The 16,374-nt window shown below is 42.4% G+C and overlaps 1 protein-coding gene across 1 annotated transcript in view; it reads left to right on the top strand.

The window, feature by feature from the left end:
• CUL5 (cullin 5) overlaps nucleotides 1-15,889 on the top strand; it is a 38,195-nt gene extending 22,306 nt beyond the window's left edge. Inside the window, exons 10-19 of the mRNA XM_077341589.1 lie at nucleotides 1,143-1,250; nucleotides 3,318-3,382; nucleotides 4,348-4,480; nucleotides 6,001-6,132; nucleotides 7,493-7,616; nucleotides 7,776-7,951; nucleotides 8,079-8,240; nucleotides 8,939-9,057; nucleotides 9,727-9,850; nucleotides 13,492-15,889. Coding sequence (XP_077197704.1) covers nucleotides 1,143-1,250; nucleotides 3,318-3,382; nucleotides 4,348-4,480; nucleotides 6,001-6,132; nucleotides 7,493-7,616; nucleotides 7,776-7,951; nucleotides 8,079-8,240; nucleotides 8,939-9,057; nucleotides 9,727-9,850; nucleotides 13,492-13,686 — 1,338 coding nt within the window. The 3' untranslated portion in view covers nucleotides 13,687-15,889. The remainder of the gene's footprint in view (nucleotides 1-1,142; nucleotides 1,251-3,317; nucleotides 3,383-4,347; nucleotides 4,481-6,000; nucleotides 6,133-7,492; nucleotides 7,617-7,775; nucleotides 7,952-8,078; nucleotides 8,241-8,938; nucleotides 9,058-9,726; nucleotides 9,851-13,491) is intronic.
• Nucleotides 15,890-16,374: the final 485 nt, after the last annotated feature.

Raw genomic sequence — 16,374 nt, forward strand, 5'->3', positions numbered from 1 at the left:
AATCCCCTCCATGGCCTGAACCAGTCTGGCCTTAGCCAAGTTCCTGTTCCTGCTATATTGTTGTTTAAGATCACTGAAATTGTATTATTTAGAACCACTGTTAGATTATTGTTGTTTTATTTGTTAGTTTTATATTAATTTGTTCCATGTATCCCCCCAATGATGTTGTATGTAAACCACTCTGAGCCATATGGAAGGGCAACATAGAAATCAATCAAATAATTAGATAGACAGACAGATAAATTAAACAGAAGCATTTATTTATTTAAATGCTTCTGTTTAATTTGGAATTTGAAGCTGTTTGTAAACCCTAGTGTAAGCAGAACTCTAGAAAGAAATAGAAACATAGAGCTGGAAGGGACATCATCATATAGTCTGGCTCCCTGCACAATGTATGAAATTCACAGCCCCACTCTCCTAGGCACCCCTTTTCTATGCCCAAAGGAAGGCAAAAAAACCCTCCAGGATCCCTAGACCATTGTGACTCGGAGGAAAATTCCGTCCTGATCCCAAAGTGGCCATGACATTAAGTCATAGTTATTGCTAGTACAAATGCAGTGAACCAGAATTACAGCTGACAAACGAACGGAGAGAATTTGCTGAAGTGGAAAGAAAGTACACAACACAAGTAAATGTCTCTGAAGCTTATTCCTGTGCAAGTGAAGATTTATGGAGAACCTGTAGCATGTGCACATGCCTGTCCATAGGTAGGGCTCCCAGTGTGTTTGTTTGTTTATTTATTTATTTATAGCTGTATTTATTGACTGCCATTCCCAGACCCCGCAGGCTCATGCTAATTTACAGAACATTAAAACCATATAAAATACAATTCTATTCTACTGTAACAGAATATAAGGGAGACTTGCCCTTTGAGGGGGAAGAGGGGTACATAATTCAGACAAATCTGTAATGAGTAATACAATTTCTACTTGGAATTGATGACATGCTTCAGAACACGTATAGTGAAGTATCAGTTTTTGTGCTATGTATCACAGGTTTGGAGGGAGTAGGTTTAACTTAGAAGTGTGAGGAATAAACAAGTTCACAGTTTTCTCATGGATGTTGAGTAATGATCCCACGTGCTGTTCTTTTTTTCCCCCACCTTCACAGATTTGGCTTTTTGTTTTTTGCTTTATTTTTAGGATTCTGAAAAGTATGTAGAACAATTGCTCACGTTATTTAATCGATTTAGCAAGCTGGTAAAAGAAGCTTTTCAAGATGATCCAAGGTTTCTTACTGCTAGAGATAAGGTATGCTGTTATAAATTCAATTGACCTGCTTAACTTCTTCATAAGGATAGTCAAATCAAGAAACTGTTGCTTCTGTTTTTAAAACATACATTAAATCAAGTGGTTAGGAGTGTGAATTTCTAATCTGGAAGCCAGGTTTGATTCCTTCCTCCTCCCACACATGCAGTCAGCTGGGTGACCTTGGGCTCACCACAACACTGATAAAGGTGTTCTGACCGAGCAGTAATGTCAGGGCTCTCTCAGCCTCAACTGCCTCACAAGGTGTGTGTTGTGGGGAGAGGAAAGGGAAGGCGAGTGTAAGCCACTTTGAGACTCCTTCGGGTAGAGAAAAGCAGCATATAAGAACCAATTCTTCATCTTCAGTAATATCAGGGCTCTCTCAGCCTCACCTGCCTCACAGGGTGCCTGTTGTGGGGAGAAGAAAGGGAAGGCGACTGTAAGCCACTTTGAGACTCCTTCGGGTAGAGAAAAGCAGCATATAAGAACCAACTCTTCTTTTTCTGTATAAGGGTTGGGCCCTGTGGATCTGTTCCATCCCACTGAGAAAAGCACAAGTGATAGCAGAATGGGTCCACAGCGTTCAACCCTGTTATAGTCTACTGCAGCCTTTCTCAACTTTTTCTAACATTGAGAAACTCCTGAAGCATTCTTCAGTACTCAAGAAACCCCGGAAGTGATCTCAGCAGGCCACGCCTCCCTGCCATGCCCCCAAAAGTCATATGTAACCAGAAGTAACATTACCCAGACACTCCCACTGGATGTGACATCACGCTCCACCACCCCCTGCCCCTCCCCAACACCACAAATGATCCAGTGGCCTACTCTGCTGGACCATGACCAGGCCTTTGACAGCCATTCACCGCTACATCAACCCCTGCCACCTTCCCGTGCAGTTATGTTAAAATGAGTCACAACCACAAGCAATGAGCCTCAGTCAGCAAGGACATTACTTACCCCTTCCTTTTGCACCCCCTCCAGGCCCATCATTGGCCATTTGGGGGGGGAGTTGACATACCCATGTATGGTCATATCACCTAATCATTTAAATAAATAAATAAATAAATAAATAAATAAATAAATAAATAAATTATATATATATATAACATTAATTAACTCCCACTCCAGGGTTGCAAGAAACCCCTGTTGAAAAAGCCTGGTCTGCTGGCTTATTAAAGAGTCCTGTTGCATGTGCCAGATTCAGGAGGCTCTTTTTGTTTATTATCAGTCAAGTATTAATAGTTCCTTTATCTTCGTTAGAACCTTTTCAGATAAGAACATAAGAGAAGCCACACTGGAGTGGGATAATGGCCCTTCTAGTCCAGCATTCTGTGTCATACACTGATGACCAGAACCCAGACGCCAGCAAATTTATTGATAGGTGTCCCCCACCTTTATTCAACCTGTAGGTACCTTTGGAGCTATGACACGGGGAGGCAGAGCCAGCCATTCATTGTCAGGAATATTACTAGCTATTGAAAATCATTTATGAACTTGTGAAGATACTTAAATAAGACATGCTGCTGCCAGTTAGAGTTGATTGTGGGCTGATGCTAGTATGGATGACTTCCAGTGCTTTGGGGCAGGGGTAGTCAACCTGTGGGTCCTCCAGATGTTCATGGACTACAATTCCCATGAGCCCCTGCCAGCATTTGCTAGCAGGGGCTCATGGAAATTGTAGTCCATGAACATCTGGAGGACCACAGGTTGACTACCCCTGCTTTGGGGGGTTTCTGAGCTCGTTCCCCTACTCTGTTCCTCGTTAACTTAATTGTTTATCATGTTTTGTGAACTGGCCCGACAGAGTTTGACCTCCAGCTGGACTTAGTCCCAATGGTTAAGCTGATTCAAATGTCAACGGGGGAAAAAATAGTTGCTAAATGGGTAAAGGGAGGACAGGAAACCACAGAGCCAGATGTGGGGAGAGGCATATAATCCAAGTTGCTAAATCATGGTCCAATTTGATACCTAAACCAGGCGACTGAGAATGGTGAGATATGTGAAATGACTGGTTGAGGTTACTCTTGTGATAACAGAGCTGAGTGAATGCTTTCATTTTGGTTTTGCTAGGCATATAAAGCTGTGGTGAACGATGCAACGATATTTAAACTTGAATTGCCATTGAAACAAAAAGGGTAAGTAACTTTGATTCTGCTTGGAATCTGGTAGCCTTCAGTCTGCCGTTGTTAACGTGGTGCTTTTCTTACTTCCTAAATACTTGCTTTTGCAAGTCTTTTGCTTTCAAATCTCAGCAGTGCCTAGTTGACCTAAGCCTGAATCAGGATTTAAAATGGGTTTAGATTTTGATCTCCTCCAAAAACACCTGCAATTGCATGGCTACCACATGCTCAAATGCCTTGCCCAGGTAGTAGTTATTCATGTCACTGGGCTCTAAGGATGTCTTCTTCAGGAGCGGTCACATGGTTGACTACCCCTGCTCCATACAACTAGGGCAAGCCTGTACTTCAGTGGCATACTGAGAGTGAACTGCATCAGCTGTGGCATCTCAAGTCATAGCAGATGCAAATGGTTTTATCTGCAGAATGCATGCAAAATCACCATAATAGGCACAGGGTCTACATTTTCAGGAGCTTGGGCCAAGAGCTTCCTCACAACCCATTGAAGCTCTACTGGATGACACTGCAGGGGCAGCGGAGGTGTGAGCTCATTTTGTGCTATCACTGCTCCAGAGTATGCACGGTAATGTACTGTCACCTAGAATCATAGAATAATAGAGTTGGAAGGTACCTCATGGGTCATCTAGTCCTAAATGGGATATGGTTTGTGTTGATTGGACTGTTGGAAAAACCAGTTGTCTTGCTCATTCTTGCAGACCTTTCCCTGTCCTGCAAGCACTCATCTTTCATACATAGTACAATTTATCCTGCTAACTAGTTTGGTCTTATTTGCATTAATGAATTAGGAAAATGTGGATCCTTCAGAGGAGAAGCAGCAAGTTAAATTTCTGAAAACGTTGGCACTGTTTTTGCCCTTCAAGACAATCAAATTGTTCTTAATTTGTTAGCAATAACCTGTATTTGTATAATGCAGGAATCTAGCATGGACAGTCTTGTGACCACTGCTCCTCATGTTCTATTAGGGTCGGGTTGAAAACTCAGCCAGAGTCCAAGTGCCCGGAGCTGCTCGCTAACTACTGTGACATGTTGTTAAGAAAAACGCCGCTAAGCAAAAAACTGACCTCTGAAGAAATTGAAGCGAAGCTTAAAGAAGTGGTAGGTTCTCGTGGGTATTTTATGGCTTTTCATCTGAGAGAAATATGTCTTATGGCTTTGATTCTGCCCCCTTTAAGCATCTCATCACTGTGCAAGTATTTGCAGAGTTGAGAATTGAATATGTTCACCTAGAATTGAGTTGCTAACCAAGGAATTACACTGTGTTTGCCAGCAGGCTAGCAAGCTGTTATGCATGTCTTTCGGGGAAGAGGCTTTCTGGCTTCCCCTTGTCAGGTTGATGGCAACTACTGTTGTGTATTATCAGTGTTTAGCCCTTACTCATTCTTAGGAAGTAGACCTAAAGAGCCCCATATATCCTGGTCTAAGGGGGGGAAAGTCACATTTCAATTTTAAACCTTAGCGCACCCAGCTTTTAGATAATTTTCTTCAGGCTTTCCATATCCCGTTCTCAAACAAGCTGTTTGAGGGTGTGATGGCAGCAGTCCCGAATTAATGATTATTTCAGTTCATTCCATTTTGGTTGTTGTCGTTGTTTCATAACAGAGTCTGCTGTTTTAAAATGTTTACGTAAAGCACCTCTAGGGATCATATGGGAAAGAAGGGTGGAAAATGTCTTTAAATACCTACTGTCAAATTTAATCTCTCTACATTTTAATTGTTCTTGCTCTGTGCCATTTTTTAAGTTATAAGTAGAGTAAATATTCAGCAGCATGTTATGTGCTAGCTTCCGCTTGTCACTGTGTGTGCTTTACTGTATTTAAAAAAAGGCTGACCAAAAGGAGGAGAGCAGAAAGGTCGCATTTGGATTATTATTATTATTATTATTATTATTATTATTATTATTATTATTATTATTATTATTAAACTTTTATACCGCCATTCCCTTAGGCTCACGGCGGTTTACAAGATAAAAATTACAATAAAACCCATAGTTAAAACCATTAAAATCAATCCACACTATCAATGTTAGGCAACAGGTGAGCACTAACTCAGGGGTAGTCATCCTGTGGTCCTCCAGATGTTCATGGACTACAATTATCATGGACTACAATTATCATAAGGGGCTCATGGGAGTTGTAGTCCATGAACATCTGGAGGACCACAGGTTGACTACCCCTGCACTAACTAACCCCCACTAACCCCCCCCCCCCCAAAACCGCCCTACGTTAGCTGAGGGACATCAGGTTGCTGATATGGGAGTGAGGCAATCAGATTACTCAGATGAACCCAGGGAGCCCAGATCCAATGTCGGGACCGCCTGCCCTGGCCTCAACCATATGCCTGGCGGAAGAGCTCCATCTTGCAGGCCCTGCAGAAAGCTGTTAACTCCGGCAGGGCCCTTAGCTCTTCCGGGAGCTCATTCCACCAAGTTGTGCTGTGTTGTTCCTTAGTGATCCCTAGGCAAGAGAGTTTTGATGATGTATGTATTGTATGGGTAGATTGTGCCTAATGACAACAAGAGAGATTTGGAAGTAAAGCATCAATGTCTCATGGTAGTCTGAAGTGACAGTTGTGCTACCTGTGTAGTGAAATTTGTTTAATGCTTCTTTAAAAAACAGCTGTTGGTGCTGAAATATGTACAGAACAAAGATGTTTTCATGAGATATCACAAAGCTCATTTAACGAGGCGCCTGATCTTGGATATATCAGCCGATAGCGAAATAGAAGAGAATATGGTGGAGTGGCTGAGAGTAAGTATTATCAAAACCCATTGGCTCTTTTTCTTTCCTCCCTCAAAAAGAATTCTTGGGTTAAAATAGTAATATCTGCAGTTTTTCTTTTAGCAGGTTGTCCATGCTGTTTCTCTAAAACTATTTGCACACTCAGCAAGTGAGAATTGTGGCAAACCGATTGGAAAAACATACCCTGCCTGTCTAATTTTTGGATTTGGGCAATGAAAGTTAATAATGGCTGTGTTTCACAAAACGCTTGCGTGGCCATTAAACTGCTTACCAAATAAAGCATTGGATGCACATTTGACTTGGATTATGATCCTCCTGATGATGTGACAGCCCCATATACTCGAGATGGCTAGCTGGTTAACTGTGGGTCAGACTCTGTCTACATCTCACCATGCTACACTATCTATTTATTAATTATTTTATTTATTTATTATATTTATATATCTCCCTCCCCGAAGGCTCAGGGCGGTTTGCATAGAACATATGAACAATACATGAAACAATCTATACTAATAACCATACAATAATATTATTAACAATGGCTGTAACAGTATAACAATATAACAATATAATAGTACAAACAATGCAACAGTGCAACAGGTCCAGAGCGCTCCGGTGAAGTTCTGGGAGTGAGGAGGTGGAGCAGGAGCCAGGATGGCTGCTTACTTTGCGAATTGACTACTTGAGGTAGTCAGGTGGCCCCAGACTTTTTCTAGCTAGCAGAAAGGATACGCTATGCTAGACTGAGATTTCAAAATCACGCCACATCCTCCAGGAACAGTTAGAACACAGTGATGGGCTGTAGGGTCAGGAGGGATAAGGGGAAATTGGTCATTTTGAAAAGGGAATGAGATGGATTCATGGAGGATGAGTCCATCAGTCTCTTATATCTCCGCCAGGTGCTGGGGGAGGGGGTGGGCATCATTATCGGGAGGCTTTGCACTCTGTGCCCCTGCTGTGTGGCCCTTACGGGGCATCTAGTTTGCCCCTTTTGGATATCGGGTGCTCGACTAGATGGACCTTATGTCTGCTCCAGACGAGATTTTGTCACGTTCTTAAACTGCTGGAAGGAAGATGACAGTGTATAAAAGCCATGATGAAGTGGTGTGGAGATCTGACTTTGAGTAGCTTTCCCAGTTCCTAGCTTTAAAAAGTTGGCTGTCACTTGTGCCGAGTGACGTAGCTGGCAGCATTGAAGTTGTCAGATCTTCGGACAACCCCCGGGGCTCTTTCACAAAAATTAAGAGGAACAATGGATATGGATATAAAATTGGCAGTTATATAAATATAAAAGCTGGAGTCTTCCATGTGATAACGGCTCTTTTAGGAACTTGATAAGCATAGACTTTCTGTCTTTCTCTTTATACAGGAAGTGGGAATGCCAGCAGACTATGTAAATAAACTGGCAAGAATGTTCCAAGATATCAAAGTATCTGAAGATTTGAACCAGGCCTTCAAAGAAATGCACAAGAATAATAAGTTGGCCTTACCAGGTACCTGTTTCCCTTCTACGTATAATGTGCAAAATTGTTCCCATAACTAAACTGCATGAAATTAGGCTTGCATCTGTTTATCAAAGTTCCATTTTCCTACTGGTTATGTGTTGCCTTCCAATTCTGAGACTTTCAATATTTTTATTTATTTTTTTGCAGCTGATTCTGTGAATATAAAAATTTTGAATGCTGGGGCTTGGTCTAGAAGTTCTGAGAAAGTGTTTGTTTCACTGCCAACGGAACTGGAAGATCTCATCCCCGAGGTGGAAGAGTTCTATAAAAAGAACCACAGTGGCAGGAAGCTTCACTGGCACCACCTGATGTCCAACGGAATTGTATGTTAAGCCGGCAGCAGCCGTTTCTCCTTTGCACCCATTTAAGAACACCCATTTGCTCTTGGCACACCGGAAGTGCTTGTACATTTCAGTGCCGCTGATGCTCTTTGTTTGCACCCATGAACAGATCACATTTAAGAATGAAGTTGGCCAGTATGACTTGGAGGTGACGACATTTCAGCTGGCTGTGCTTTTTGCGTGGAACCAAAGACCCCGAGAGAAGATCAGCTTTGAAAATCTTAAACTGGCAACGGAGCTCCCAGATGCGGAGCTTAGGAGGACTTTATGGGTACGGCCCCGCTTCTTAAAGCCAATTCATTGGTTACGGGATCCTGGGAGCATCATGCAAGTGTTGGGTGAAGGTTTGGTGGTTAAGGTGTTGGATCAGGATCTGAGAGACTCTGGAGCGACTCAACAGAAAGTAAACAGGTGTCCTTCCGCCAGTCAGCCCCCCTCTCCCCCTCTGTCCTCCTCACTCCCCTCTCCCTCCCTCTCCCCTCCCCCTTCAAGAAATGGTGTTGTGAGAATAAAGTGTAGGAGTGGAGAACACAGATGCAATCTGCTTTGTGTCCCTGTTGGAGAGAAGAGCAAGGTATAAATTTTGCCACTTTCTTAATGGTCTTTTGGTGGGGGGAGAGCAATTTGCTTAATGGAGACTCTTTCAGCCAGTTCCCTGTTAACTTAAGTAAGCTATTGAGATCAGATAGCTTGCAGCAGGCAAACTCTTCTGACTTTTACAATTAATTATGAATTGATTTATGCTGTTTGTGTGCATTTTATTGTTTAAATTTTATTTATGCACCTTGTTGTTATTAAAAGATTCCTGAGTTAAAGCCTTTTACTCTATTTCATCATCTTCTTGAGTCACCGAGTAATTTTTTTTAAACAAAAAAGCTTAATGATGCCCACTTTAGGATCATTTCTTAAATGTTTGAAATATTTTGTAATTAAAAATAAATTGTCGCTCTTTTTTCCTCTCCTCCACAGTCTCTTGTAGCATTTCCAAAGTTGAAACGTCAGGTTTTGTTATATGAACCTCAAGTCAATTCGCCCAAAGACTTCACAGAAGGAACTCTCTTCTCTGTGAACCAGGAATTCAGCTTAATGTAAGATATTTTTATTTTATTTATTTACATTATAGTATTGAGAGCCAGCTTGGTGTAGTGGTTAGGAGTGCAGACTTCTAATCTGGCAAGCCGGGTTTCATTCTCCGCTCCCCCACATGCAACCAGTTGGGTGACCTTGGGCTCGCCACAGCACTGATAAAGCTGTTCTGACCTAGCAGTAATATCAGGGCTGTCTCAGCCTCACCTACCTCACAGGGTGTCTGTTGTGGGGAGAAGAAAGGGAAGGCGATTGGAAGCCACTTTTAGCCTCCCTCGGGTAAAGAAAAGCGGCATATAAGAACCAACTCTTCTTCTTCTAGCTGAGATTGCACAGTATAAGTCGATGTAGTCAATAGGATGAGATGTAAGACGTTTCTGTCGGCTTTTGGCCTGAATATTTCTTCAAAAGCAAGTTTTAATATTTAATGGCCCAGCTATTCCTAACATTTATCTCTTAGGTTCATCCCGTTGTGGCAAAATTCAAAATGCTGTCTGGGAGTAGCTTTCCATTAAAGCTGGGACTGAAAGTTTAGTTAAAATCTCTGGAGTGTGAGGGCTGGAGAGTAGCTTCATCTAAGTTCCTGCTGGATGGGATGAGGGAGCCCCTTAAAACTGAGTTGCAGGGGTCTTGTCTTCTTTCGCCCTCATCTCCTGTTTCGATTCTTTCAGAAAAAACGCTAAGGTTCAAAAAAGAGGTAAGATAAACCTAATTGGTAGACTGCAACTAACGACAGAGAGAATGCGAGAAGAGGAAAATGAAGGGATAGTTCAGCTAAGAATATTACGAACCCAGGTATGTTAACGCCACAATATAACTTGCTTTCCAGTGTTCTAACTGCTGCATCCATTTTATTATTATTATTATTATTATTATTATTATTATTATTATTATTATTATTATTATTATTATTATTATTATTATTATTATTATTATTATTTTCAATTTATTTCCCGTCACTCCCTTGCGGCTCGTGGCGGGTTACAGTGTCTTAAAACCCCATTATTAAAAGACATAAAACATTACCAACATGGCGGAAGATTAGTAAAAACCTGACTCCCCCCCACCCCCCTTCCACACTACTAGCGGGGTGGAGAAGGAGGTCCCAATGATGTTCACTTCAGATCCCAGGGGGATTTGTGATGTGTTCTTCAGTGGGCAGGACATGATAACTGTAATCTGGTATGCTCTTCAAAAGCCTGGGAACACCTCAGTGGTTGTCAGTTGGGCTTCCTCCCCCACCATTTGCAGCATATCTGGTTAAGGAAAGACTTGGAAGTGGTCCCTGACCTAGTGCCTGTGGGTGCCTTGGTGCTCATGAAGTTCTTTCCGAAAGCACATGGGGCTTTTGGCCAGCACGGCTTCTGATTGCCTGCGCAGATGAAAAGCCATCCTTTTAAAGATAGCTTCTGCTCGAAAGGCTGAAGGCTTTCTCTTTGAGCAATACACAGTTTCACTGCCTAACGGTTTGCGGTTGGCTCAGTCTCCCATAGCAGCTGTTTTGTGGTTGCGCCGGAGTCAGAATTCCAAGGGAGCCCACAAGCTAAAAAAGGCCAGGGGAACAGGACAACAGACAGCATAGGATGTGGCAAGGCATATTTAAACATCTCTCTTGGTGGCCAAAAGAGCTTGACAATGCAGACATTTGAAAATAAGCTTACTCTAGAGCAGGGGTAGTCAAACTGCGGCCCTCCAGATGTCCATGGACTACAATTCCCAGGAGCCCCCTGCCAGCATTCGCTGGCAGGGGGCTTCTGGGAATTGTAGTCCATGGATATCTGGAGGGCCGCAGTTTGACTACCCCTGCTCTAGAGTGATGCAAAGCCTTAGGTGGGCAGTTTCACTCGAGAGTCATGCATATTCCAGTACGTAAAGAGCAGAAAGGGGCTAGTGGTGCAGTTCTAAATGGAGTTACAGCCTTTGTGTAGTAGGGTGTAACTCTTAAGTATGATCTCTGAGTTGTACTTCTGTAATAAAGTTATTATAACTAGGACCATTTCTGCAAGAGCACCAAAGCAGGCATGCTCTCAGACTTCAGATTCCTAAGAATCTCTGCTTGTATTTTAGCAAGTCCTCAAATATTTTAGCCCTCATGTCTGAACATGTGACTCTGTGTCTCTGTGTTGGCTGAATAAGATGTATCGGTGATTTATGCTTCAGTGTTCCTAGTTCTCCTAGAGTGAGTTATGGGAAGTAGCCAAAACTTCAAAACAAGAACTTTCGCTACTTACATAATTTATGCAGTGCAAGTAATAGAATGTTGATAGTCTGGGTGCAGCCTCTTTTTTAGCATACTATAGCCCCAACCCCAGTACTCCTGGCAGTCTTCTATCTCAAACCTTTGAGAGTCATTGCCTGCTGGAATAAAGAGGACTAGGATAGGGGACCCTTTAGTTTCGCCTGGGATAAAGGAGCATGACATGATGTAGCAGAGTAAAACAAACAGCAGACTACTAAAGTGGGTGCAATTGCAGGGAAATTAAACGGACAGGTAATCTATCAGCCCTTCTCAGTTGCCTACAAAAAGAACAGCCAGTCGCATTGGAGATCAAGCGTTCCTCATACACCTGTCTTGTTTTAGCTTTTTGGCAAGTAAAGAAAGAATGACAAAGGCTGCAAATAGATGTCCGTAAATAGACATTTGCGTGGCTTGGCCTGTCTGGCACTGGCCAAGCCCTGAGCTTTCTCCATCATGGCTCTGTTCTGCGGAAGAGGCAAAGGATCTTCTTTGTAGAAGATCTTCAGGTGTTAACTGGAAATGGCTTTTAATTACTCTTTTAAGCTGCCGTGAACCACAAGGAAACCACAAGGAGAGTATAAATATTTAAAATAAATAAATATGACAGTAATAGCATTTAATCTTGGGGTGCCACACAAACACCAAACCTCATGAGCCAATTCATATGTTCACCTTCTTAGTATTAAAAAATGATGTGCATTGCCAGCCTTAGGCATATGTGCCTGCATACCACCCTGAAAACGACAAATACCTGTGTAGGTGTGATTTGCTTGGTTTTATATGCTCCTTTTCAGACTTGGCCTCCACGGAAAGGGCATCTCCAGTTGTCTCCTTTTTAATCTGAGGTTCCTGATTTGCCATTCATACAAGAAATGTACATGTTCTGTGCACAATAGGAGCTTACAGCCAGTGTGAAATGTATGAGCCAGTGCTATGGTCATAATGGGTCCCCATTATGTGTGTGTGTCTTTGTGTGAGAAAGCCAGATTTATACATGTTTTGCATCAATATAAATGAGCTTATTCCCATTATCTTTTAGCAGAAAGTGATTAGTAACGTGTGCTGACCTGTGTACTCAGGCTACATACATCGATACTATATAAGGTTAGGCTAGCTGTTTACATTTAAAAAGAATTATCATTTTAAAAGTTATATGTGTGCAGCTTTCTAAAATAAACAGTTTTCCTGGTAAAAGAATTCACGTTCAGAGTTCTTTTCATTTTGCAAAGCAGTTTCCCCCTCCGGTTCTTTCATGCCGGTGGTAATAGCAGGTCTAGGGGCTCCGTATAGGTTTGGACTTCTGGCCCACCTGTGTGTGAGCGAATGATATTGTTAAAACAGGCAGTGTGGGTATAACCCTGCTAAAGATGGCTGACCTGAGCGTGGCTATCCTTGAGAGGCATTATCCACAAGCTCCAGGTTAGATCCTGAATACCCCCACCGTAATGAAGTCTGCAAGGTGGGACTTCCTGGTCTTTCTCGTCCTGCTGCAGCTGACTGACTGAAATTCTGATCTAGGTGTATTGTGACCCTTAGGAACCATGAGGGAAACAAGGGGGTAGAAAGGGGTGATTTGAGAAAATGCCCCCCCAACATACCAATAGAGGTGCCATTCTGGTGATGTAATAACACCTTAGGACAGGGTAGTCAACCTGTGAGCCTCCAGATGTCCGTGGACTACAATTCCCATGAGCCCCTGCCAGCAAATTCTGGCAGGGGCTCATGGTAATTGTAGTCCATGAACATCTGGAGGACCACAGGTTGACTACCCCTGCCTTAGGGTGCACTCTGTCCTTCAAGTCTTTGGTTGAGGCCGGGACAAGGAACAACTAGGGCCCTTCCTCCGGCCAACGTGATACCATTCTGTGAACCTCTACCCTGTGATGATGGACTGTGGGGTGGGGGAGGAATGGGGGTTATGCCACTCTGGTGTGTTTATGATATTAGGGGTCGTGACTGTTTTACTGGGGTCTTTACTTGGTTTTATGTAACCCGCCACGAATCCATGGAGAGTGGCGGGATACAAATTGAAATAAATAAATAAATAACGTGCCCCTGCCCCTGTCGGAAATGTACTTTGGTGCTTGTGAAGCTGACCTTATGTTTTCTCTGCCGCCCAGCTAACTGGGCGTAGCTTTGCTAGACTTGACCCACCTGTAACCACCGTACTTTTTTCCTTTCCCTTGTCGCCATTTAGGAGGCTATCATCCAAATAATGAAGATGAGGAAGAAAATCACTAACGCTCAGCTTCAGACTGAACTGGTAGAGATATTAAAAAACATGTTCTTGCCGCAGAAGAAAATGATAAAAGAGCAAATTGAATGGCTTATAGAACACAAATATATCAGGAGAGATGAATCGGATATCAACACTTTTATATACATGGCGTAGCGTGGAGGCTCGCTGGCAGACGCCAAGAGAAATGCACGTTGAAAGGTGGCGCGGGCGGACAACTTCCGGAAAAGGGACTGAGTGGGAGAAGGACTCGTTTTGACTTGCATTACATATTCAGATCCCTGCCTTGCCTTACCAGAGAGGACTTTTGTTTTGCCAACGTTTGTTTTTTTTCCAGCTAGCATGATGGCATTCCCTTCACGTTGCACAGGTTTTTTAACAGCATGCTGGGGAGGGGGGGGGGGATTTTATATTCATGGAGAGCCTGTTTGTGAGTTGTTTTTTTAAAAAGAAGGTTTGATTTACACCCACTTGGGAAAAAAAACAACAGATTCGGGAAGGGGGGTGGGCTAGACGAACCATACTTGCACAAGGTGAAGATTTTCAAACAATTCATGCACTGAGGGACCGCTATTAGTTTTCACGTTTTTAAGAATACGAGCAAATAGGACTAGATTGTAGCACTTCACAGACGGTGTTTTGAATCGACTGCTTAAATAGACTGTTCTCCTTGGATCCCTACGATGTGCACATCATAGCTGAAGGTTTGTGTTTGCCTGTTGGCTCGATCAAGGGCTTCAGGAGAGCACCTGGATTTGGATATGGAGACACCTGGGTGTTAAATAGGATGTTTCCAGTTGGTCAGTCTTCTTTACAAAACTGTGGGCGACCGCCGATTTGCTTATCCGGACAGATTGGTTTCCATCCCCTTCTTAAAAAGGAGTTACTTTCTATTAAATATTATTTCACCTTTTTAAAAAAAAAAACTGTGTTTCCTGGATCGGTCTGTTTATAGTGAAACAGAAATGAAATATTAAGTGTATTTCTTTGTACATTTAATATTTGTATTCACTGTGTTAATACCTTGTATAAATCTGAATGCATTAAAAATAGCCAATGCACAAAATACCCCCTCCATAGGAATTAACATTTTGACAATCCCTCTGTTTCTTCCTTGATTATTTATTTGAAGATACCTTAAATGTTACTTTTAAAAATACAACTATTCTGAAAAATGGCTGTGTGGAAAAAGACCATTCTTTCGCCTGGTGGGTAGATCTGATTTTGTATTCTTATATATATATATATATATATATATATATTTTAACCCCCACCATCACTTTCTTGCTTTTTATGCTTATGCTGACTGTAAAACCATTTAAGTCATGCAGCGGCTGTGTTGAACCTGCTGCTGCCAACTTCTGTTTATTACAGGTAAACCTCTAGGAGCCCCACTTGCGGATTCCTGTCCCATCCCCCCCACTCCATTACAAAAAAGCACCCAACTTAGAAAAGCAAAGCAACTGGGAAATGTACATAACACCTTACGAGGAAAGTTTGCTTTACTAAGAGCAAGGAAATAGCTGCATTATGAATTAAAACAGAATGTGAATGTCTCCTTCACCCGGTCCTAAATGATTGCTCGCTATCTTCAGCTGCTTTGAAATGTCTGTCATTTCTTTGGATTTTTGTTTGTGGCCTCTACACTGAAAAAAAAAAAAGCAACATGGTGTGATTCTACCCTGCAGTTTAGAAAGCTGCTTTGCAAAACTAGCTTGGAGACTGTGTATGTCCGGGTGCCCATTCCCCACCTCCAGTCAGTTTTTCTTGACTTCTTGTCTGAAGATTAGCAGAGATGTTTAACAAGCCTGACTAGTGTGGACCCTGCCTATTGGGTAAAGAGAGACCATCACACAGGTTTGTGGGCAGAGGTAACTTTATAAGGGCTGTTATATTCCATGACTGTAGACTTCAACTATATGTCTTCATATAGGGAGCATTTGTATCTGACTCTCCAAAGGACAAAAAGGGGCAGAGGGAATTTTATTTGTAAACCATCTATGTAAAGGCAGGTGAATGAAGTAGGGGACTGAGTTGTAATCCCTTGCCTTCAACTTCAGAGTTAACATAGCGTTGTTGGCGGGGGGGGGGAGGAATTACAGAGGAGTAAATGATTTCATGTATCTGTCGATCACAGGCTGAACACATTAAAGAAATCTGTTGTTAGTTCTTTGAGGGTGTGCTTTGAATATACGTCAGGATTCCTAGAACTCTGCATTTGATCTGGAAGGTTACTGAGCGGCAGTGATATGGAGAAAGATATAAATGTTTATCCTATACCTTTTTGACTGGATATTTTTATACGATTCTGCTTTGGTGGAAGGCACGTCACATGTTATCAATAAAACCTGCAAAAATCCTCATTTTTACTTGATGCTCTCCTTCCATTGAGGTGGGGAAGGGAACATTGACAATATGTCCTATGAAATTATTCCCCTTTCAGTTCCTGGAAGTGCAAATAAGTATGAAGTTTAGATTCTGTAATTACAAGCTGGGGTTTAAATGGTCCACGGTGCTTACACTTCCAGTTATGTCCTGGGACTACTTAAAATTCCCACTGCATAACTTTGTTTCTCCATTTTCACCCCAAAAAAGCAACCCTGAAGATTGGGGTGCGGGGGCTGTCTCCAAAGCAGATATCTATTGCTACCCAAGTGGCTGTCCTTGGGAGTGAAAATTGCCATTCACTCCCTCCCTCCCCAGGTACGTGCGCAGAAGCATGTCAGGCGTGTGCATTGAGGGCTTGTCAATGAGAACTATTGAGGGTTTGTCAATGAGAAATTTTGGGAAAGAATATTCTGTCTTGTGCATTCACACTGAGCATCGAGCGCTTGATGTGTCCAT

The sequence above is a fragment of the Paroedura picta genome, chromosome 6, assembly GCF_049243985.1.
Source record: "Paroedura picta isolate Pp20150507F chromosome 6, Ppicta_v3.0, whole genome shotgun sequence".
In the NCBI taxonomy this organism is placed as follows: Eukaryota; Metazoa; Chordata; class Lepidosauria; order Squamata; family Gekkonidae; genus Paroedura; species Paroedura picta.